Source organism: Diadema setosum, chromosome 5, assembly GCF_964275005.1.
Source record: "Diadema setosum chromosome 5, eeDiaSeto1, whole genome shotgun sequence".
NCBI lineage: Eukaryota > Metazoa > Echinodermata > Echinoidea > Diadematoida > Diadematidae > Diadema > Diadema setosum.
In genome coordinates this window covers 41,187,205-41,210,635 of record NC_092689.1, presented here as the reverse complement: position 1 = coordinate 41,210,635, position 23,431 = coordinate 41,187,205, and the positions used below count along the sequence as shown (strand labels likewise).

The 23,431-nt window shown below is 35.9% G+C and overlaps 1 protein-coding gene and 1 long non-coding RNA gene across 2 annotated transcripts in view; both read right to left on the bottom strand.

Annotated features, from left to right (window-relative positions):
• Nucleotides 1-7,107: 7,107 nt before the first annotated feature.
• The window catches only part of LOC140228291 (small ribosomal subunit protein eS24-like), a 109,186-nt gene continuing 92,862 nt past the window's right edge, over nucleotides 7,108-23,431 (bottom strand). Inside the window, exon 5 of the mRNA XM_072308517.1 lies at nucleotides 7,108-7,117. Coding sequence (XP_072164618.1) covers nucleotides 7,115-7,117 — 3 coding nt within the window. The 3' untranslated portion in view covers nucleotides 7,108-7,114. The remainder of the gene's footprint in view (nucleotides 7,118-23,431) is intronic.
• Nucleotides 19,706-23,128, bottom strand: LOC140228290 (uncharacterized). Its single transcript, XR_011901227.1, has 4 exons — nucleotides 23,113-23,128; nucleotides 22,145-22,211; nucleotides 21,048-21,096; nucleotides 19,706-20,416 (listed from the first exon to the last, which is right to left on the bottom strand). It is a non-coding gene; the product is annotated as an uncharacterized lncRNA (long non-coding RNA).

Below are 23,431 nucleotides of genomic sequence, written 5' to 3'. Positions count from 1 at the left end.
CAGTTGATCTACCAAATCAAAACTGAATGAAGTATGATACTCCCTGGATGTGGTTTACACATTACACACTGAAGTAAAACGGTTACCAAGACCTATAGAACTCTACCTCACACACATACATGCGTATATGTTTACACACACTAGATCGATCATTGAAAACTGAAAAATTGATCTTAATGTGTTGTGTATGTATATGTCTTTATTAATAAATATTGTATATATCTATTTATCTTTCTCTGGATATAGTTTTTATCCATCTGTATAATGTAAATAAGTAAATGAATAAATAAATAGGTAAATAAATAAATAAATAAACAAATATGTATATATTGAATGAAATTTGAAATGTAGAAAAATGTATAAATGATAATACACTGCATGTCCTTTTTGTATAGAGTTCTGGGGGTGTATGCTTGGTCAAGGAATGGTTTCAGCTGTGATGCTGCCATGAAACAAAATCAAAGGGAAACAAACCATCTTTTGAGATTATGATGTGGTAACAAATCTTTCTTTCTCTCTCCTCTCTCACTCTCTTTTAATATAATATATTAAAAGAGAGGGAGAGAGCGATATATTTATGTATATATATATATATATATATATATATATATATATATATATATATATATATATTATATAATCACGATATTATATATGTATATATTATATATATTATGTTAGATATATACATGTATACATATATATATATATCACAGAACACTTCTTTACTATAGCTCTCTCTCTCTCACTCCCTTCTCTCTCACACTCTAAATATCACATATATAATACATAATATATGCATATATATATATAACATTTATATACGTGTATGTTGTGTGTGTGTTTGTTTTTACTAGACAAGCCAGAATCCCTTCACCAGAAGCGGATCTAGAGGGGGTGGGGGGGGGGGGGGGTGGGGGGGGGGGTTGCAACCCCCCCCCCCTCCCCCCCCCCCCCCCCCCCCCCCCCCCCCCCCCCAAAAAAAAAAAAAAAAAAAAAATCCGGGGACCATTTTTTTTTTTCATATCTTTTTTTTTTAAAACTTGTAATTTTATTTTTTTTCTATTTATGGCAATGACCTCTATACCAAAAATAGTGGTGTTTTAGATGCAAGAAAATGCCATTTCCACACACAGATTTTCAAAAATTCTCCCTACTGTGGGAGGGGGACACCCCCCTCCCCCCCTTTATAAAAAGCTAGATCCGCCCCTGCTTCACGAAATTCGTATGCGTAGATAAATAATATTAATTAAATGTACGTCCTTCATTGACAGTGCTCCTGCAACCAGTTGTATCAATATCATAACCATATCGACATTCGGCCTAAAAGAGGCCTATTTATAACTCAAGTGCAAGGTGGTGTAGTCTCGTACAATGTACCATGGATTGGCAGTATATCGTAAACGTAAGTATACAGTGGCATCTTTTAGATAATCTCCGCGAAGCTTGAATTGACATAGCCACGGGAAACACAGGACTGTTGTTAAACATGTGTACAGATTGATCCTATAACCCATGGAATCAAAGTGGTATAAAGAGTGTTTAAGGTGTGAATTATGATACAAATACTGAATATTAGCATTGGGGAGAAAGACACGCAGAATATTTCTCAAGATGTATAATAATAAATCTGCAATGCGCCTGTCAGAATAAAGCATAACATATGTGAGTCTAACAGGGAAACATCGTCTTTATCAATGCAGCATTTCTAAATTTCACGAAAAGGTATATTAATACGACAAATACAATAGATATAGGCTGCTTTCACACCCACACAAGCACACACATACACACACACACAAACATACATACATACATACATACACACCGACACGACGTTCGCATTCACTCACCTGTTCATGGTCAAGTCAAGGCTCGCGTTGAATCACAAGAAAAGGCAACCCACTTTAACATGCACAGAGAGAGAATCCGTAGGTGGTGGATGTGTCTTTACCATCCGAATGGAAAACGGAATGTGGTGGTGCTACAGGTCAGCATCTACAGTGCTGTGTCCATACGATTAGCGGCGTCACACGGCAACGGTGTGTATGAAAGCTGGCGTCGCCGGCATGCGTGCACGCTGCTGCGCGCGAGAGCGTTATCAAAGAACGTAATGGGAGAAAGAGGAGAGATAAGGATGTAGAATGGGAGAGACAGGATGAGAGAGGAGAGAGAGAGAGAGAGAGAGAGAGAGAGAGAGAGGGAGAGAGAGAGAGAGTGAGAGAACGGGGTGGGGGGGGGGGGAGAGCTACTGTGCAGCACGAGCAGGTGTTACGAAAATGGTAGGGATCGTGTATGGGGAAGCCACACATGACAGTGGTGTGTAAACGCGTGGTCGCGAGAGCGCGAACTTCCAGGAAAAAAGGCGCCTTGCCGAGCAAACAAGATGCAAGAGTGAATAATATTACAACAGGACGATATCTAAGCCCTGTATCTTGCGAGTACAGATCAAGCAAATACTCACTTTTTATAGTCGTTGCAAGTTCACACTTGGACCACTTCGGTTCAGTCAGGTTTGCCTGTTACCCGTGACGGGGGGCACGACATTCTGAACAGCGAGTATTCCCTCTTTCGTCATTAGTGCATACAAGCATATGCTCACTCTTTGTTAAAATCCAATTATCTAATGAGATTTTGCTTGTAAGAGTTTCCCGCGCCGAGCGAGCGCGGTTAATGTAGATATAAGTAGGTCATATTGGAGAGAGCTGTAATGGGCTGCAGCGCACGTAACGCGATTCGTGCAGTAGACCCGGGAATCTACCTTGGTTGAGATGTATGCCAAACACGTTGTCCAAGTTCATACTATTTTAAAACATGGTCATATGTGATTTCTCTTTGCATAAAACCTATTTGGCAACTTGACACTTTACAACGCCACCGCGGTGAACGACTGTACAATGAATTGAATAAACTGAATTGAAAAAATAAAACTATAGAAGATAAAGCCAGAGAGGCTTTCCAAAATATACCTAACATAAAGCCAGTATACTTATTGCAAATTCGAGAAAAAAAAAAAGCAGCACTGTGTGGTTGTAGTTATATTTGTTTATTATATGCTGCTTAATTATCGCAACAAATGCCAAAACACAATTGTATACAAAAATCAGAATTGTACAGGCTTTGTTTTATCATAAAACATGTGAATATTCACTCCTTATCTGTTCTCTCTCCCTTTATATTCTATGATATAAGATTAAAACGATTGCATATACGATATTTATGCATATATATAATATATATAAAGAGTTTGAGTGCAAAAATATATCTAACTTTGTCAAATTCAGCTATTTGAGATGGAAGCTACGACAGAGAGAAGTAATTCAAATCATATGGATAGTTTTAATAATATCTTAAAAACATTTCTTGTTATGTAACGTTTGTAGAATCATTGGAAATCGTTTAATTTGTCTTTTTATAGTGATCTTACTTAAAAAAAAAAACAGAAATGGTGCTTATTTGTCTTTGCCTTCAAGTATTTCATACTCTGTATATGGTGTTTATATATACATGTGTGCCCATGCGTTTGTGTGTGATACAATGTGGATAAAGAAACTTTATATCACACACACACAAAACGATGTTATGTCGAATATACTACGTCTTTAAAGTGCATGAAAACATGATATGGATAATGAAATTATTATGACACGTCACATGGAATCCTCGTCTAAAGGGCAATTCAATTTTGTGCATTCTTTTTCAAAATACAAAGAATCGGTAGGATTGCCGGTCAACGTATATGAACATCATGGAAATTATATATAAGTTTAACGCAAACACAACCATTCAAGCATCACAGCGATTATGAAAAGACCTTCTTTTTATCTTTGTTTTTATGCATTTCTATCCTTTGGGATTCAAAAAAAGAAAATGATATCAAAGATTGAATGTTTTTTTTTAAAGCAAATCGTCATAATTATTCTGCAGTTTTATTCGGGGCTTGCTATTACTGTCAACCATGTAAATATGTCTGACTTTTTACGGTACATAACATATAAAAATTAATGAATATTCACACACACACGCAGGTATGCATATTATGTTTATTTGACATGATATCAAAGAGTTTGATTGCATGAAAAACGAGATTTGTATATATTTATGATTAAACCTGGTGAAAATAACGAAACTAGAAAGAAAATGTGGGATAGTGTCAGTCATAACTTCAAGAATATTCTTTGCAAAGCAGGAGTGAAAGATCATCGGAAAGATTTCATTTTCTATTCATATGTATATGTGTGCACGTATGTATCATATATATATATATATATATATATATATATATATATATATATATATATGTGTGTGTGTGTGTGTGTGTGAAAGTGTACTTTTTACTCGTTGCCATATCACCATTTGGTCATTATTTTTGTACATTCTGGTAACATAATCTATTTTGTTTTTGCATATGTAATCTCCTGCTGTTTTTACTTTTAATTTGTTAATTTTGTATCTTTTTCACTTATGTAGATATCACATCTTGCTTGTTTCTATGTGTTCATTTACTTTCTTTTTTGTTGCTGTTGTATTATGTGATTTTTACTCGCAATATGTACTATTTGTAACAGGGCTTTGAAAAGCAGGCCCTTGGGCCCTGAACGTGACTACCCTGTTCTTTTTTAATAATAAAACTGAATAAAACTGATATATATATATATATATATATATATATATATATATATATGTGTGTGTGTGTGTGTGTGTGTGTGTGTGTGTGTATAAGTATGAGCCCCCTGTCATCCCAATCAAAACAGGTTTTAATGGCGTTGACAGGCGCCATATTTGCTTTAGACACATAAAATTAGCTCTTCCTTCCTTCCTTCACTCGTTTATAGCTCATTCCAGCTGACAGTGCATTGAACCCTCCTCGGAGGACTTAATGATAAAAGGGGGCAAAACTCATTCGGTGAATCTCACCCGACTGATATTAAGAGAGAGAGATTGAGAGAGAGAGGGAGGGAGAAAGGGCGCATCACACACGAGTTATCCGGCGCCCTTTCGTGATCAGATATAACATCGCGACTATGACAACACTGGGGAACGGAACAGGCAGCCTATATTGTACTAAGGTATTTTCCCGCCAAGGTCTCTTTCTATATGATTTATTGTCGTTTTATCTCTGACAGGACGGATCGGTGAGGTTATGACAACTTTAAATCTCTAATATAACTAGATTTCTGTTTGTTGAACATATATATTTGATAAACATTTAGTAGTACCAAAAAACCTCGAATATACGCAAGCTTTCCCGTTGCTAAGCTACGGATACCGATATTATGTCATCCATTCTGATGTGACTGTGCTTGGGGGGGGGGGGGGGGGATATGACAACGTCATTAAAATATGTACAGAGTTTTTAGGAGAATGATGGAATGATCATTCTAGAAAAAAAAAAAATGGAATGGTGGAGAATCGCAGACATCAGATCAAGGATATCTAACTTTGATAATAATCATAATGCTATACTGGAATTTGAATAATATGTGCACACAGGTATCATAGATATGCACAGATACTGCTATAAAACAATTTTCAAATGCAGCGTAAAAAAACCCCAAAAACTAAGCTTTGATTACTTTCCAGTCAAGAAAAGAAATAATTCCTGTATTTCAGTCTATTACGCGATGACACAGTTTACAAGAGTACATGGTATATGAAGGTGTCAGCTTTTCGTTGTCTCCCCTATATGAACTAATTGAAATAAAAATCTTTAAAAATCAAGATAAAACGCTAATGCATCATAATGCACACATGTACATTTCACTCTACATTTTATTTTTCTGGAGGTGCACACACACTGTCAGATATCAATTATTGTATCATACTGTATCACATGATACTGTTTTTTCTCCTTCTTCTTTTGTGTGAGTGTAATTTTGGTTTTGCATTGTCCTAATGTTATTTTGTTTTTTTAGTCTTTTTGTGCGCTCAGAAATATCAGTATAAAGCGCCTTATAAATGCGATTATTATTGTTATTATCATTATTATTATTAGTAGTAGTAGTAGTAGTAGTAGTAGTAGTAGTAGTAGTAGTAGTGGTGGAAGTAGCAGTATTATTATTATTACATTTCCGTGCTGCACTATTATAATCATGTTTGCTTGTTTAGCGTACCATAAAAAAGAATGCTGAAAATATACATACCACTCGGTGTTGCTTTCCTCATTTCTAATGATGTGTACGAAGCGCCTTTGCTTTAATGTATATTCTTTAAGAGGTATGTATCATCAAGGTTAATGTCATTTTCATTGTTGTCTTTACAATTAAACTTCAGCAGAATTATACAACTGACGTTTGTTATCATCATTTTAGTTCATAAACCATCATGTGATGTCAAAACACATACACACTGTTTTTGATGTTTTCCGTGTAACTTTTGTTGTAGCTAGGTTTAAAGGATGACAATTCTTAAAGAAAGAAAATAAAATGGAGAAAACCGCGATGTTACACCAAGGTACAAAACGTAAGAGTAATTACTGACAAAACGTAAACACGTCAATCGCATGCTTTCTTATCTTTCTCATTAGAGATTAAAACCGTGTAATTGACCCGCTTTTTATGTAACGTCAGTCAGAAGTGCTGTTTTTCTGTGTACGAACATTTTCCGCTTTGTTGTTGTTGTTCTTCACCACTTCTTCCTCCACCTGGAAGATTAAGAAAGAGTATCGCAGGAGTAAAGAGGACTATCATTTCCCGCCGAGGAGGATTTACGTTTTCGAGGGACGCCAAGATAAACGGGAAATAAGAACGGGTAAAAAACACATCCTTACGCACACACACACACACACACACACACTCGCGCGCGCGCGCACACACACACACACACACACACACACACTTACTCATCTATACACAAACACACTTACTCATCTATACACAAACACACTTACTCATCTATACACAAACACACTTACTCATCTATACACAAACACACCTAATCTCGCCGAATAAAGTGAGTGCAAATCCGCGAAGATAAGTCGACATGTATTTCCGACATCCGCCGCCACTCCTATTTTGCATTGACGTAGGCTGTGCCAGGCCGTGCGCGAAGGTGATGGAGCGCCCGGCTTCTAGCGAGCGTTCCTCGGTTTGCATTCATCCCACCTGATCCCCGCTCACTATGCAGATTTTCACATCTCTGGAGATCATTTTTGTTGCCTTTAATTCTCCTTGGTTCCGTATCCCCACCTCCAAATCCTCCCTGAATCTGTAAGTCATCAGACTCGAGATTTTTTCCCCTAGTTGGGGGCTTTCCTTTCTTCTGTTTGTTTTGTTTTTGTTTTGTTTTGTTTTTGGTTACTTTTTTTATCTGTCTGTGTATCCTGTAATTGCTGTATCCGTGCTCTTTTGGTAATTATTTCTTTTTTATTTTGCTGACTTTGCCATGTTTGCGGCGACAAATATTTCTGGGGAATTTGAAAGGGAAAGTGGGTACGTTTCATTTTGATAAGCTATTTCTTTTTTTTTTCTCAGTGAATTCAAGAAAAACTCTCCCGCTAGAATTAATGACTCCAACCTACTCAAAGGAAAATAACAAACAAAGGAACAAACAAGGAAAGAATAAAAAATAATGTCAATGACGAGAGAGAGGAGAACGCTTTCCATTAGACTAAAATATACGTGACACCGTGGAAGTATCCTTTGGTTGCAAATAACCATTTCGTAACTTGCAATATTGTGTCTCTTCTTGAATTTTTCTTTTCAGATTCAGCTCTCTATTAAGGACCTTGACATTACTATACATCCATAATTTATCCAGCCCAGATACCAAATAACAGTTTATCATCCCATACTTTGCTTAAATGTTTGATTTGTATTGTTATGTTTCTTTTCTCCTATAAGTTCAGTTCAAATTTTCATTTCAAAATTGCAGAAATGACTCGAGCTTAGGTAGTATTAGATTTTAAATTAGTTTGTCGTAATTATAATCACACACCAGAAAGACACTCTACTTGCCAGTAGATTGGTCTAACAACAATATACACACTGTAAGTTAGCCTGTGATGTGGATGATTTCTTATGCAACTGGAAAAGCATTATACAGAATTTAAGCCAGTGGTGGCGATTTTAACATTCATGCATTTGTGTGTTTGTGTGTGTGTGTGTGTGTGTGTGTGTGTGTGTGTGTGTGTGTGTGTGTGTGTGTGTGTGTGAGTGTGTGTGTTTGTGTGTGTGTGTGTGTGTGTGTGTGTGTGTGTGTGTGTGTGTGTGTGGAGATAACCTGGATGGAAGAATGCTGTTTTACACACAATTGCGACACGGACAAAACACCGGCTTACATTCAGTAGCAAATCGTAATTTCGAACAATTTTGCATATCATACGCCTTAGAGGATATTGATTGGATAGGAGTCTTTATACTATGTACATTATATATGTCTACACCAAAGACAACATAATAATGTTTATAAATCAGTTACTAAAGTAATGATGAATTAAACGTGTAAAACAAAATAGGTAATCATTGCCCAATTAAAAATATCAAACTTTCCGTTCATGCGCAATAAGCCACTTCACAGTTAGCTCACGTGCACAGCGATGCACTTGACTTTTCTTTTTGTTCTCGGTTGGTCAGACACTTTACTCGTTTTCAAAGCATAAGCTTGCCCGACCGAACATTTTGATGGAATTAATGTTCCAATCTGGAATGAACTCGCGTAGTGATCAGAATGGTCTGTCAACTGACACTTCAGCAGGCATCCATGTCATTGTTTTGAAATTGAAAATTTCCATAGATATACACAAATACCAAATTTGCTGTCAGGTGGATGTGCTAGCAATCACTATTATTCATAAAATAAGGATTACACGAATAGACATTACATCACCGATGTTTATCTCAGTGAATTCAGAAACTTACCATACTTGATCATACAAATTTTGTGACCTTTGATTCTCCTTGTGCTCAAAGTGAATACTGTAAAGTAAATTATATCGTGCAGTGTATGACGGTTTTCTTCGTAGATGGCGCATTTCCAAAAGCGCCTTTCCTGAAATTGAATTTCTTATCATCATCGAATTGCTTATGTACTTTGATTGTAGTTGCTGTTGGTTTTTTTTTTTTTTTGTAGGGGATGAGTAGAACTGTCCTATAGGTCTACATGCTGATTCTGATCAATGCAACCTGTTAGCCACTAAACAATGGAGTGTGGAATTGCACATAGATAGTGATGAGAAACACTCATAACGCATAGGTCAGATGAACAATATCATTACATCAGGACTGCCAGCCTCCCCTATCCCCATATAACGATCTTGAAAAAAAAAATATCGTGATTACGTCGTGGTCTTGCTTGCTCGTCTCCTATCCCATACTTTCATGGTGGTGGTGGTGGTGGTGGTAGTGGTGTGTGTGTGTGTGCGTGTGTGTGTGCGTGTTTGTGTGTGTGTTTGCATGTGTGTGTGTGTGTGTGTGTGTGAGGGGTAGGGTGGGGGGAGACTGCTTCCCCTGCCCCCCCCCCCCATGCGAAAGCATGGCACCTATCTGCTATTTGTAACAAATCCTAGAGTGTTTAAAGCCACTTTATCGAACGAATGCCCACCCTATGTTTCACTTCATTTCCATCTGTTTGCAATGGCACACGCACACACACACCCACACACACACACACGCACACACACACATGCAAACACACACACACAAACACACACACACTCACACACATACATACACACAACACTCATACATCACAATCAATATCATCAGATCAACTCTAAGACTATAATCCAACTATGCATCCATATAATTGTTAATTGAAATTAAAGAAAAAAAGTCATCAATAAACTTTATTGATATTATCAGCAAATCACAAAAATGACACGATACAAAATAGGAATACGTGCTCTACACAATTTCAGTGCGTTTTACTAGGTCCTAGAATAACGATGTTTGATTAAAAAAAAATAATAATTATGCAGCGTGACCAGTTTTCAGTGGTTTTTTTCTCTCATGCTTGCTCAGTTTTGATTTGCTTTGCTTTGATTTGGTTTATTCACAAAACGCACAATACATACATTACACACATACATATAAATGGTTTGCACATGTAATAGTCATTATAGTGAGAAAAAAAATCATAAATGCTATAAACATTTATAGTCCAAGAGCATTAGTTTTAACCTGGACATTTTTGGTAACAAGCTGATTTTTTCAGGATAGGTCCAGAAAAATGTCTACAATAACATACTAAAAGTCCTCATAAATCCTCTTTGAGCGTTTTCCGCAATCCAAGATGGCGTCCAAAATGGCCGCCATATCCAGAAATTCTTATAACTTTTCAACCAGAGAACCCCAATATAAAATTTAAATGCCTAAATATATGTTTTGAAGCATGAAGAACTCAATAAAACACATATCAAGAGATGTTGATGCACGCAAGAACCGTAATCCAAGATGGCATCCAAAATGGCCGCCATATTTTGAAATTCTTATAACTTTCAAGTTCAATCATAGTTCAAGTTCAAGTTCAATCATAGTTTATTTCCAATCAAAGAAAATCAAAACGTAATGCAAAGTATACATATCATAAAATGATATTGTCTACACTTTTACAAAAGGTTCATGTAATATACGAAATAAATTATATACATCAACATATGTACAATAATCAGAAGGAACGATGCGTATACATGTATACTTCGCGAGCTTTCAGAAAATAACTTCAATTTTGGAAAATAGCGATCCAAAAAAAAGCAAAGCTTGTAGGACGTGGATCCCTAGATAATTGATGAGTAAGCAATATATTATTCAAGTTTGTTTTATTATTTTCTTACAGCATTTATATTAAATATAGATTACTTAAGTCGTTTGTAAAAATATAGCTATACGCTGGCTTCGACAATAATAGGAAATAAGTATCAATGCTAATGCCCAGACGGTGTTCATTGAACTGGTGTACCGGGAAAATATAAGAAGAACGACACACTCGTACAGACATTCAGTTACCCACACCCATATACGACGCGAGACAGTACCGAGAAGAGAGAAGACGGTGACAATACAAGTCTACGAGGAACAAAGACAGGAAGGAAGAGGAAAGAAGAATAAAGAGAGAAGAGAGGTCTGCATACAGAACACGCCAAGTGCTGCGACATCAGGACAGGTGAAACCTCAAGCATAAATTAAAACAATTAATTCAGATTATCTAGAATTATAAGTAGATAACAAATGTTTTCTGAATTTGTATTTAAATGTGAGGAATGAGGGTGAGTCTTTTAAGCTATTATCTAGATTATTCCAAAGTCTGGGTCCGGTATACAGAAATGTATTTTGGGCATGTACTGTTCTCATGAATGGAAGATGGAATTCGTTGGATCGTCGCGTAGGATAGTTATGTACATGACTGTTTCGATGAAAAGAGTCGTGAAATATTTTGGGTAAAAAGTTGCTGTTATAATTAAACATGAACTGACCAAGTTGAAACACATACAAATCTTTTATTTTTAGTATTTTATGGTAAAAAAACAAAGGATCTGTATGTTCTCGTGTAGTTAGGTTAAAAACAGTTCTGAGTGCTTTCTTTTGCAATAAAAAAAGTTTATCAAGTAATATCTGATATGTATTACCCCAAGCAAGAATCCCGTAGTTTAGATACGGTAGTATCAAACTAGAGTAAAGAGTTAATAATGCACATGAAGGAAGATAATATTTAAATCTGTTCATTACGCCAATGTTTCGTGAAATAGTTTTACATATGCTATCAATATGATTCCTCCATGAAAGCTTGTTATCAACGCAAACACCAAGAAATTTAAAAGTAGAAACTTCTTCTAGGGGAGTAGTATCAAATGATATATTGCCCGGGAGGCTATCTAAAGAGTTACTAAAAAGCCTAAATTTTTTTTTTTTGAATATTAAGTGACAATTTATTTGCGTATATCCATTGTATAACCTTTTTCAGTTCTTCGTTTACTGTTCTTGCTAAGATATTTGGGTCGGGATGGGAAAAGAAAAGGTTAGAGTCATCCGCGAATAATATGAATGATAGTTTCTCCGAGGATCTATGAAAATCATTGATATAAATAATGAATAACAACGGGCCTAGTAAGCTCCCTTGTGGGACACCACATGTTATCGTTTTATTTTGAGAATCAAAACCATTGACATGTACAAATTGGGATCTATTTGATAGGTAACTCGTGAACCACTCCAAGGCCTTTCCACGTATGCCATAATGGGATAATTTTGCGAGAAGTATTCCATGGTTAATCGTGTCAAAGGCCTTGGAGAAGTCCAAGAAGATACCTATCGTGTGTGAAAATGTGTCAAGTGCGTGTGTGACTTTGTCGATGAGGGCGAGTAATGCGTGTGTTGTGCTGTGGTTTTCCCTGAATCCAAATTGAACATTTGAAAATATGCCACAGGTTTTAAGAAAACGTACTGTCCGGATGTAAACTATTTTTTCAAGAATCTTGGAGATAGAAGATAATAAAGATATAGGTCTATAATTGTTGACATCATCCTTCTCCCCTTTCTTGAAAATAGGAATTACTTTCGCAATTTTCATGCTATTTGGCACATGGCCAGTTGTAAGCGATGAATTGATAATATGTACTAAGGGATCCACTATTTGAGGAATTATGTTTTTTATCAGGTGATTATCAATTCCGTCGTGGCCAGGACTTTTTCCTTCTTTCAAATTGGCAACAATCCTTACTATTTCTTCTTTATATGTAGGGTCAAAAAATATAGTTTTGGAGTTAGGTGTATCTAAAAAATCAGTAAAAGTTTTACTAGAAAGAGGAATATTTTGAGAAAGATTTTGTCCAATTGAAGAGAAGAAGTCATTAAAAATTTCAGCCATGCCAGCGGGAGTGTTGCTGGAGGCATCGCCCCATCGAACTTCAGTAATATTGGATGAATTGTTAGGTGTATTCATAGCATCTTTTAATATTTTCCATGTGTTTTTAATATCATTTTAATATTTATTTATCTGATTTACATAAAAGTTTTTCTTCCGCGTACGTAATAATGTGGTGAGTGTGTTCTTATATGAAACATATTTTTTCTTATTTTTTTCAGTAGGATTGCATCTGTATTTATAAAATAAATTATTTTTTCTATTTATAGATCTTAATATGGACTGGGTTATCCACGGGAGTTTTGGAATTTGCTTATATCTATCTTTTATGTTACGCTGCGGAATATGGTTATCGATTTCAGAGGTAATAGTAGATATGAAGTAGTCATAAGACAAATTGACATCGGTGGTGTTGTATACAAAGGACCAGTCGATTTCTTTAAGGCTGTTTTGGAGACTTGTAAGCTTATCTGCAGTAATCTTACGTCGCTTGTGATAGTTGTTTTGTTTAATAGTCAGTTTAATTGGAACCTGGGCAAATATAGGATAATGGTCAGTGGTGTCTGAGAGGACGATACCAGACTCAGGAAGTGGAAGAACGTTAGGAAAAATGTTGTCTATGAGGGTAGCCGATTGACTGGCGACTCGGGTAGGCTTGGAAATTAATGGTAAAAACGAAGCAGACATTAATGTTTCTATAAATTCTTGTGGGTTGTTTTGGGAATTACATTTCATGAGATCAATATTAAATCGCCCATTATGAATGTATCTTTGTTAAGTATAATGGGATTTTGTACTAAATCCTGCATATATGTCAGAAAATCATTCAAATTCGACCGAGGGGGTCTGTAAATTACGCCAATCACAATGTTTTTTCCATGTGGATTTATCAATTCAATAAAAAGGGATTCGTGTTTATCGTTCATAACACTGATCTCCTCATGTATAATATATTTAATTTTTTTCGAGATGTACAAACCAACTCCACCACCGACTTTGTTGTTTCTATTTCTAAATACAAATTCGAATCCGGGTAAAGAAAACAAATGACTTATATTGGAGTTCAACCATGTTTCTGTTAGCCCTATGATGGAGCAAGATTTTTGATCTGGGTTTTCTAGGAGTAAACGCAACTTGTCAAAGTTTCTGTTGATACTGCGTATGTTAAAGTGAGTTAACAACAATGTTTCATTGACTGTATTCATAATACGATTCTTATATTGATTTTCAGTCAAATAAACACATGATGGACTCTGAACTGGATCATTTGAGTCGAAATTATATTCAAATTCTTGTGCTGAGGTATTGTATTTATTGGATATATAATCTTCATACAAACTGGAAGTAATATTTGCATGGTCAGATTCAGAATGCCTTACTGTGTCATAAAATTCATCACTATTCAAGGAATTGAAAACAAAATTTGTTATGTTAGCCATGGTTATAATAAAACATTCGTGAGTTAATAACTGGCTTCTCGCCTGGACCTGACTCAGCAGCTACGTGGGGGTATGCAGACCTAGAAGAAGAAAGGAAAACGGAATGTGTACAGAGAAACATGAAACACACACAGAACAAGGAAACGAACATGAACACACATGAAACAAAATCAATATCGTTACGGATGGTACTCAAGGCCACTCAAGGCCAACTTTTCAACCAGGTAACCCAAATACAAAATTTAAATGTCTAAATATATGTTTTGAAGGATGAAGAACTCAATAAAATACATATTAAGAGATGTTGACGGACATAAGTACCGTAATCCAAGATGGCGTCCAAAATGACCGCCAATTCCTGATTTTTTTTTCTCATAATTTTGCAAGTAGATTTCAACTGTACACCCTTGTAATGTCGAAATATACGTTTTGAGTCACAGGGAACCAAATATAATACTTATTCTGAGATTTTGAAACACAAATAAAGCATTTAAGCACTTCAGAAATCCAAAATGGTGTCCAAAATGGCTGCCATTTCTTGTTTTTCTCATAACCCTGCAACTACGTAACCGCGATGCGCACTTATTGAGACATAAGGAACCCAACAAAATACTTATTCAGTGATCTTGAAGCAGGTAAGTACAAATAAAACCACGTGAGTTCTTCGCGAAAACCAAATGTTGCCCAAAATGGCCGCCGTTTGTTTATCACGAGACAAAGATATTTAACATAATCTTCGAGATCCAACAACTCAGATGGTCTGGTGGTAAAGGTTCGCTTGGATGCATTCCCCCCCCCCCCCCACCCTTGGGGAAAGGTGTGACCTGTACAATCATTATTTTCCAAATATTCATCCTGAAGTCATTGAATTGCAATCATAAAAATGCAAAACGTCCCTCGCTCGGCCCCTTTCCATAGACTTCGTACACTTTTGAGATTAACACATTTCCGAATATGTCATCAAAAAGTGTGCACTAGATCTTTCACTTACAAAATGCAAAAGTAAGGGTAATTTGCCCTTCCTACAAAATCCTTCCACCGCTCACTTCCCCAATATAAATTAAATATCCCTTTGATTAACAATTCCCAAATATTGCATCGAATGTATGTAAATGATATAATTATTTTCATTTCAATTCAAGTGTAATAGCTCCCTGGAGTTGGAGGGGATGGGGATACTGAGACAATGAATTATCTACTCTTTAAGGATGGACAATCAATATAACACCAAAGGTGCACTAGGCCGGTTAATGATCATAGAAATGCCAAACTCCCTCCAGTCGAAAGGGATTCCCCCCCCCCACATCCTCTACCAGCTCATTGCCTTGGATATACTAGTCTTTATTCTTTATTCTATACTTACACTTTTTAATAGAAACAACAATCTGGTATGCCATCAACATTGTGCACCATAAAACCCGTATATCTTGAAAGAAAACACAAAAAAACCTCCATTTTGTGGGAGGGTGCATCACCCTATACACTTCCCCTGCATATTTCCATTAGTAATATATATTTTCTTACTTTTAGGACAAAAACAAATCTCAGATATTTCACCAAAAGAGTGTGCTAAATCTCTGAATTTCAAATGGGAAAATGCCAAAATCTTCATCGTATGGGAAGGAGTATTCTCCCCACACACTTCCCCCTCCCCGACTTTCCTGAATTCGTTCTTCCAGCGTTAAATAGAAAACAAATATCAAATATTTCACCAAATAGGTGCAACAGGTCTGTAAATTTCAAGTCTGAAAATACGAAATTATGCCCTCGTGTGGAAGCGGGCATCCCTATGACTGCGCACTTCCATGATTACATAACTTTTTGTTCCTTTTTATGGAAACAAAAAATTAATATTTCACCAATATGGTGCATCAAATGTCTGAATATCAAGTCTGAAAATGCAAAATCTCCCCCATGTTGGGGGGAGGGGATCCCCTTCCACCCCCTCCCATATATTGCCCATTTCCCTGAAAACTTCTTTATATATTTCCTACTCTTTGATAGAAACAATTCAATATCTTACCAAACGTTTGCACTATTATGTTTCACTTTCGAGTAAAAAAAAGAAGATCCCTCGTGTGGGAGAGGATTATTCCTCCTCCATGTACCAATAACTATGAGTGCCACATTCTCTGATTTCTATCTGTAATATAATTTTACCTAATCTACACGAAATGAATAGGCCACCTTAAGATAATTTAGACACTTTGTTTTAAGGTGGAGCAATACACTGCAGCAAAGAGATTCACTGTCATTTGATGAATTACACATTATTTTGTCGCACATGAAGAAACTAATTTTCAACAGTTATGTAGCACAGACATCAGAAAGAATTGTTTTTACTTCTTGAGTGATAACTGACAGTTTCAAATGTAACTCACCTCATGGTAGACACCAAATGCGTTGGTAATAAAAAAGGGCTAGCACTAAATTTTCATATCATGTGCTTGAGGTGACGAAAATAGAGCATGTGGTAAAAAGATCTAGTAGGCTCTCTGCTTAGCAACATATCTGATGGTGAATGTTTCTATCGAAACAAGGACACACTCCTTGAGTTTAACATCCAAATGTTTTATTTGTATACTTTACTCATAAGAACTATTTGTAAATAAAAAGCTTCTTATATACTATACTGACATTTATTTACATAATATTTTTATTGTGAGATAAAATTGTGACTGCCAGCCATTTTGCACGCCATTTTGCATTTTAGGAAGAGCTCGAGCGGTTTAATCTGGACATGCGTGCGTCAACATCTCTTAATATGTATTTCATTGAGTTCTTTATAAATGTTTCGAAACATAGACACTTAAATTCTGTATTGGGTTGCCTAATTGAAATATTTCAGAAAATGGCGGCAACTTTGGATGCCATCTTGGATTACGGTACTTATGTCCGTCAACATCTCTTAATATATATTTTATTGAGTTCTTCATCCTTCAAAACATATATTTAGACATTTAAATTTTGTAATTGGGTTACCTGGCTGGAAAGTTATCAGAATTTCAAAATATGGCGGCCATTTTGGATGCCATCTTGGATTACGGTACTTATGTCCGTCAACATCTCTTAATATGTATTTTATTGAGTTCTTCATCCTTCAAAACATATATCTACACATTTAAATTTTGTATTAGGGTTACCTGGCTGGAAAGTTTTAAGAATTTCAAAATATGGCGGCCATTTTGGACGCCATCTTGGATTACCGTACTTGCGTGCATCAAAATCTCTTGATATGTGTTTTATTGAGTTCTTCATGCTTCAAAACATATATTTAGACATTTAAATTTTGTATTTTGGTTCTCTGGTTGAAAAGTTATAAGAATTTCTGGAAATGGCGGCCATTTTGGACGCCATCTTGGATTGCGGAAAACGCTCAAAGAGGATTCATGAGGACTTTTAGTATGTTATTCTAGACATTTTTTTGGACCTATCCTGAAAAAATCAGCTTGTTACCAAAAATGTCCAGGTTTAAGCCTTTTTTGACCTAATGCTCTTGGACTATTATCTTAATTATGTGAATCGTCAAAAGCTATTCACAGCTTAACTGGAACTTTCAGTAGATAAACTTATACATCTGTGTACATTATACATATCACAACTTTTTCACAGTTTTTTTTTTCTGTTGCTTACTTGATTTTGGTTCGATTTGATTTGATTTATCCACAAAATGCATAATCATACATTATATACGTTCCTACCATGGTTACCTTTTCCTGAAAGTACACCAAAAACCAAAAACCAAAAAAGAAAAAAAGGAAAAAAAAAAGGGCCGGACGTCGGACGTAAAGAAAAATTAAAAGATGAACAAGATATGCTTTTAAAAACAATCGAGATGTACATCTAACCTTGGAAAAAAAAAAGCCCTCAAAATTAACAAATATATGTACTGCATCTTTATTTTGTTCTCATTTTGCAAATATTACCTAAGCTTTCCTGCTTTTATCACATTTTTTCCTCCTCTGTAAAATTCAAGATAATTTTCTGTATTTTTCCTTTGAAGATGAATTTTCTACTCTTGGCTGGAATATTCTAAATTTCACAAAAAAAAAAATATCAACGAAATCATACACTTCATTCTATTTCATATACCTTGCAATGGAAAAAAACAACAACAAAAAACCCAGTTCATATTCTTTAACTTGACCGAACCTAAATTCTCAATAAGGAACTGCCACATCAGCTTGACTCTGACACATTAAGATTAAGCGTGAACAAGATTTCCTTTTATTTGACAAAATGAACAAAGTTTATCGTGTACAAAACCAAATATTAAAAGTTGTTCCTATAAACAGTGTATTATATCACCCCATGTTACACAAACTATAGTTCCCCGTGTAAAGTAAGTAAATGTTGTGCTTCTTGGTCTAATAAATGTTATGCTGATATCTTGATCATTACGATCAAAATAGCTATTGCCATCTTTTACTATCAAACTGTAAAGTTCTCGTAGATATTCAGCAAAATACCCATAATCCTAATTTGGCTAATTCATGTATTATTTCAAAAGTGAAACTCGCTCAATGTGACCGGTATTAACGCTCTCTACGTTGTAGTTTTTAATGTTTAACTATATCAACCAACACCTTTCCCCATCTTTGAAAGATTCTTCATTTTTGAATAACAGGCTTCCTTCATATTATCCACCACGCAATGCTGGAAATTTTCACCTCACAAATAAAAAAAAAACAAAAAACGAATGATAATGGCCTACAAATCCTTAACACATTATAGTCCTAATTTGTGGAATAGCATCCTTACTTTTGTTTAGATTAAGTTCCAGTCAATTCTCTCTCAAAGCAAGCATGAAATTGCATTCATCATTGATATTTTTTTTTTTCGAATCAATTCAATTCCTTTAAATACCTATATTTCATTTATTTGTTTTTTTCATAGCGCAATCATGTACTTCTTTGTTTTTATGTCACAATCAATTGACTTAGAACTACAGTACTTTACTTTTTCATCTCTAATGAATTATAATTGTTGACTGGTTTCATTTCATAAGGCTATTTTGCTATTAATTCATAAATCAGTTTTAAACTGAGATCTCAATTCTTCTTCACAAGGTCCTCATTCCCGAGAGAAGCACAAGGAGTACGAACACAATATGCATGAACACAATTGTGTTTCCACAAAAAAAAGAAGAAATCACACATTTTACTCTCCTCGCCAAAACGAGAAATAACTCGCACGCTGGCGCATGTACACATTCCATAATCCATTAATTATAATACACCCACCCTGCTCTGAAGCCCCACCCCTACACGTTCAAAAAAGTTCCACGACCCTTGCACCCCTCCTTGGTTACTAGTATGCTCTTTCTCATGCTCAGAACTATCAGTGGCATTTGTGTGTGCCCTCATCCAAGACAACTGACAAATTGGACCGCCGATCATACCATAACAGGCCTTTAGCCAACGCGGTCTTGACTTAGTGTCCCCTTTGTGTCTGAATTGGAGCTAATCGTGAAAAACAACGGTTACAGGGCTCACACGGATGATTCCCCATAGAGACGTGTGGTACAACTCAAAATTTTTAAAAAAATCTGTAAAATAGCTGGGAGAAATGAGATGTTTCATCTTCGTAAACGTGAATAATTGAAGTAGGCCTATACCCTTTCATCCATCAAATTTCCAAGTGGGGTTCTTCAGCTCAAACTCTGTCCAAGGGTTCGGAAAGCAAGACTACGATTTTTTTTTTCAAATAATCACAAATTTTCTGTACATGCACCCAATCAAATACTCCCTTCAAATTCCATGAGAAACGCAGTCATCTTACAGCCAACATGCAGTTTGTAGAGGAATTCACACTTAATATCTGCAGCTATTCAGTTTCTGCCAAACTGCCTTTCTGATTTTTAATTGATTTTTTCCTCATTTTTTTTTTCTTTTTTTTTTTTTAGTATCTTAGGTACGATTTTGTGATGCGGTCAGGGATATTCCATTATTATTTACAGGTGCGAGCCGTACATTCTGGATGCCCAGTGACGCAGCTCGCGCCGTATAGACATGGTAGATCACTGTAACAGTTTCAAAGGTCATCTCAAGTGGGCCTGCTTCAGTCTTGTACTTGTGCATCCACGGCCGCAGCCTCTGCAGCGGTTCGAGTCCTAGCTGAAGTATAGCTGCAGGGCAATGCTGCTGCCAAGTTTCCATGCGGCGTTAATGCTACACGATCTACACGAGCCGATTACCTACCTGGTCAAGGATCATAAACAGCACAGTGTACTCGATAAACCAGCAAAGACAGCTTTACTTTCAAGTGATTCGGTGAGTAAAAAAGAATGTGATGTAATTCTCTCCAAACCTGGCATATTCATACTCTCTTTATGTCACACTATCAACATGGCCGGCGCAGCCGTGGGGCCGTCGTTGGGGGCTCGGGCCCCCACAGTTTTTGTGCACCATACAAAGGAATACATAAGGTGTCAGCACTTTGGGCCCCCACACTTTTTTCAACCCGGAAGTACGTAAGTGGCACTAAAATAGAAATATAGAGATCTTGACGTATGGCGGCGGTGAGGTTATGTGTTTTCTCCGAAGACCTTTTTTTTTATAACACCCGGAAATGGGAGGACCATTTTTTTTTCTTTTTTTTTGCTTGTCAGCTGAAAAAACCCGGAAGTGGACGGGGAGAGATGAGCTGAGGACCATTTTTTTTTTTTTTTTTGCTTGTTAGCTCATAAAACCCGGAAGTGGGCCCCCACATTTTTGAAAACACTGCGCCGGCTCTGATCAATGACTATTACAGTGAATTGTTTTGCTGCATTCTAATTCTTACAAAGAGAATCATGCTTTTAAAGGATACACCAGGCCGATTATCTGAAGAACGCAGTTTTCTCCTTCATTTGAATCGCCTAATGAAGGAAAATAAAATGAAACGAATCAAATCCGTCAAAATAGCGGAAAGAAAATTTTAATTAGATGTCCTTCCTCTCATTGTTAGCATTTTTTATTTCTTTTCTTTTTTTAATTCGGGGACATGGTTGTCTTTTGTGGTCTGAATGTTCACAATAACGCTCCTTCAACCTGGACGATTAAAGGTCGAAAAACCTTGACAAAACAGGCAAAAGGGAGATTCGTAATGTACACACTATTTATGTACATATATTCAAATAAAGTTGCATCGAATCAAGCTTAAAACAGTCACACTAAATTCTTATTACCCAAAATAGCCAATCTGAGTACATGGTTTATATGACATAATTTATTTTTGTAAATTAATTAATTAATTTTTTTTTGCGAAACTGGGGCAGACAAACTTCATGTATATTACGAATCATAGATGAGATAGAGATCCACGACATGGTGGTTAAATAATGTTTATATATATATATATATATATATATATATATATATAATTTATATATATATATATATATATATATATATATATATATATATTTTTTTTTTTAACATGCTCCGTAAAAGAAGTAAAATTAAATGATCTTGGGTAATATATCTAGAACAAAATCTCTCTTAATGTTGGTGCAATCTGTAAGTGGCAACATGCCGATGAAAGATTTATCTATGCTTTACAACTCCCAGATATTGTTACACATTTCTTCCTCTTTGCTCAAGCGGACCCCCGGCTGAGGCGGGGGGAGGTTGACGGGTTCGAATGCCCTAGTAAAATCCCTGGTATAAGATACTGGGCTATATCATAGACTGAAAGCAGTTGCTGTTCGTTTATATGATAACCCAAACCGCTCGGTAGCAAAACGTGAGAATAATGAATGAGTAAAATTATGAACCATTTTTTTTACTTTTTTTTTTGGGGGGGGGGGTTGTGTGTGTGTATTGTAAAATTGGTTTTGAAAGAGAACAGGCATGAAGTTACAAGTGGCTATTTTCATGAAATCTTTGCTTCTCAGCTGGCATTCCGGTAAAGAATGATAATCTTACAGTTATATCTGTTGAGAGATAAATACTCAACGTCTACGAGGAATCCGGAAATCTGGAAGATGTTGAACTGAGGTGAAGGGAAACGAAAACAACAACAACACATACACACGAAGTGATATAATACAGTTATATACATGCTCATAGCAAAACTTCAAGACATTGACCATTGGATTGGAGTATTTAAAATTCCCCATTATGACTTTCAATACTGAAATTCAATTGTATATCTACCATGTCCTGTTTACATGCAGTTTAAGGAAACCAAAACCCAAAGAGCACTGGATAAGGAGACAACGAGAGTTTATGACGTCATGTGTGGACAAAAATATAAAGAAAGTTAAAGTAGAATTCCAAAAAAAAAAAATCATGTTTTCATGAAAAATTACAAATTCCATCAACTTGATGCTGTTAATGTTAAGGGTACTACCCTTTGTTAAGGGTAGTAATTATTCACCCTGCTTTCTGAAAGTGGCAAGTCAAGGGCTCTTTTATTAAGGTAGAAAAAAAGTGAAAGTATGTTGGATTTTCTGTATTCTTTCTTTATATTTTTGTCCACAGATGTCATAACTTGAAGTAGTCTCCCTATCCAGTCATTACAACACCAAAACTTTAACAATTCATAACTTTTGCATTGATTGTCCAATATTCCTCCAACTTCACTGATGTGTTCTAATAATGTTGCTGCTTTCACTCAATCCACAATGCTATTTGGGTTTTGGTTTCCTTTAAAAAAAAAAACCCAGGACATGAAGTTTTGGTTTTTTCTGTACACTAATTTGTCAAAGATGTATCACGCATTCTATCACATTTTATTTAAGTTAATTTTTTAAATAAATAAATTTTGTTATTAAAAAGTTCCATACACTGAAAGCTGTGATATTTGTTGCTTTCAGTTTCTTTTCCTTTAGTGTCGTTTTTTTTTATGATGTTCCTTGTCTCGCACAATACTACATAAATTGATTTCTTACGTAAGACAGAACATGCTCGTTTCCAATGGCGATGGGTATTGCTCCTGCAGCCAGTATTAAGCCATTAACAAAGACGTATCCAAAGCCTATGAAATTGTACAGGCAGCCACTAAAAAAAAGCAACAACAACGAACGAATGAATAAGAGCAAAACAAAGTGTTAAAGCAGGTTCATTAAAAATTTTTGACGTAGTTCCGGTGTATAGCTAGTGTTTGGCCTGGATGGTGCTGAATGTCCTCTACTGAACTGAGCCCGCTGCAACTCCACTCCACGTGTTTTTTTTTTCTTTCTATTGGGTAACAGCAGCACCATAGGCATT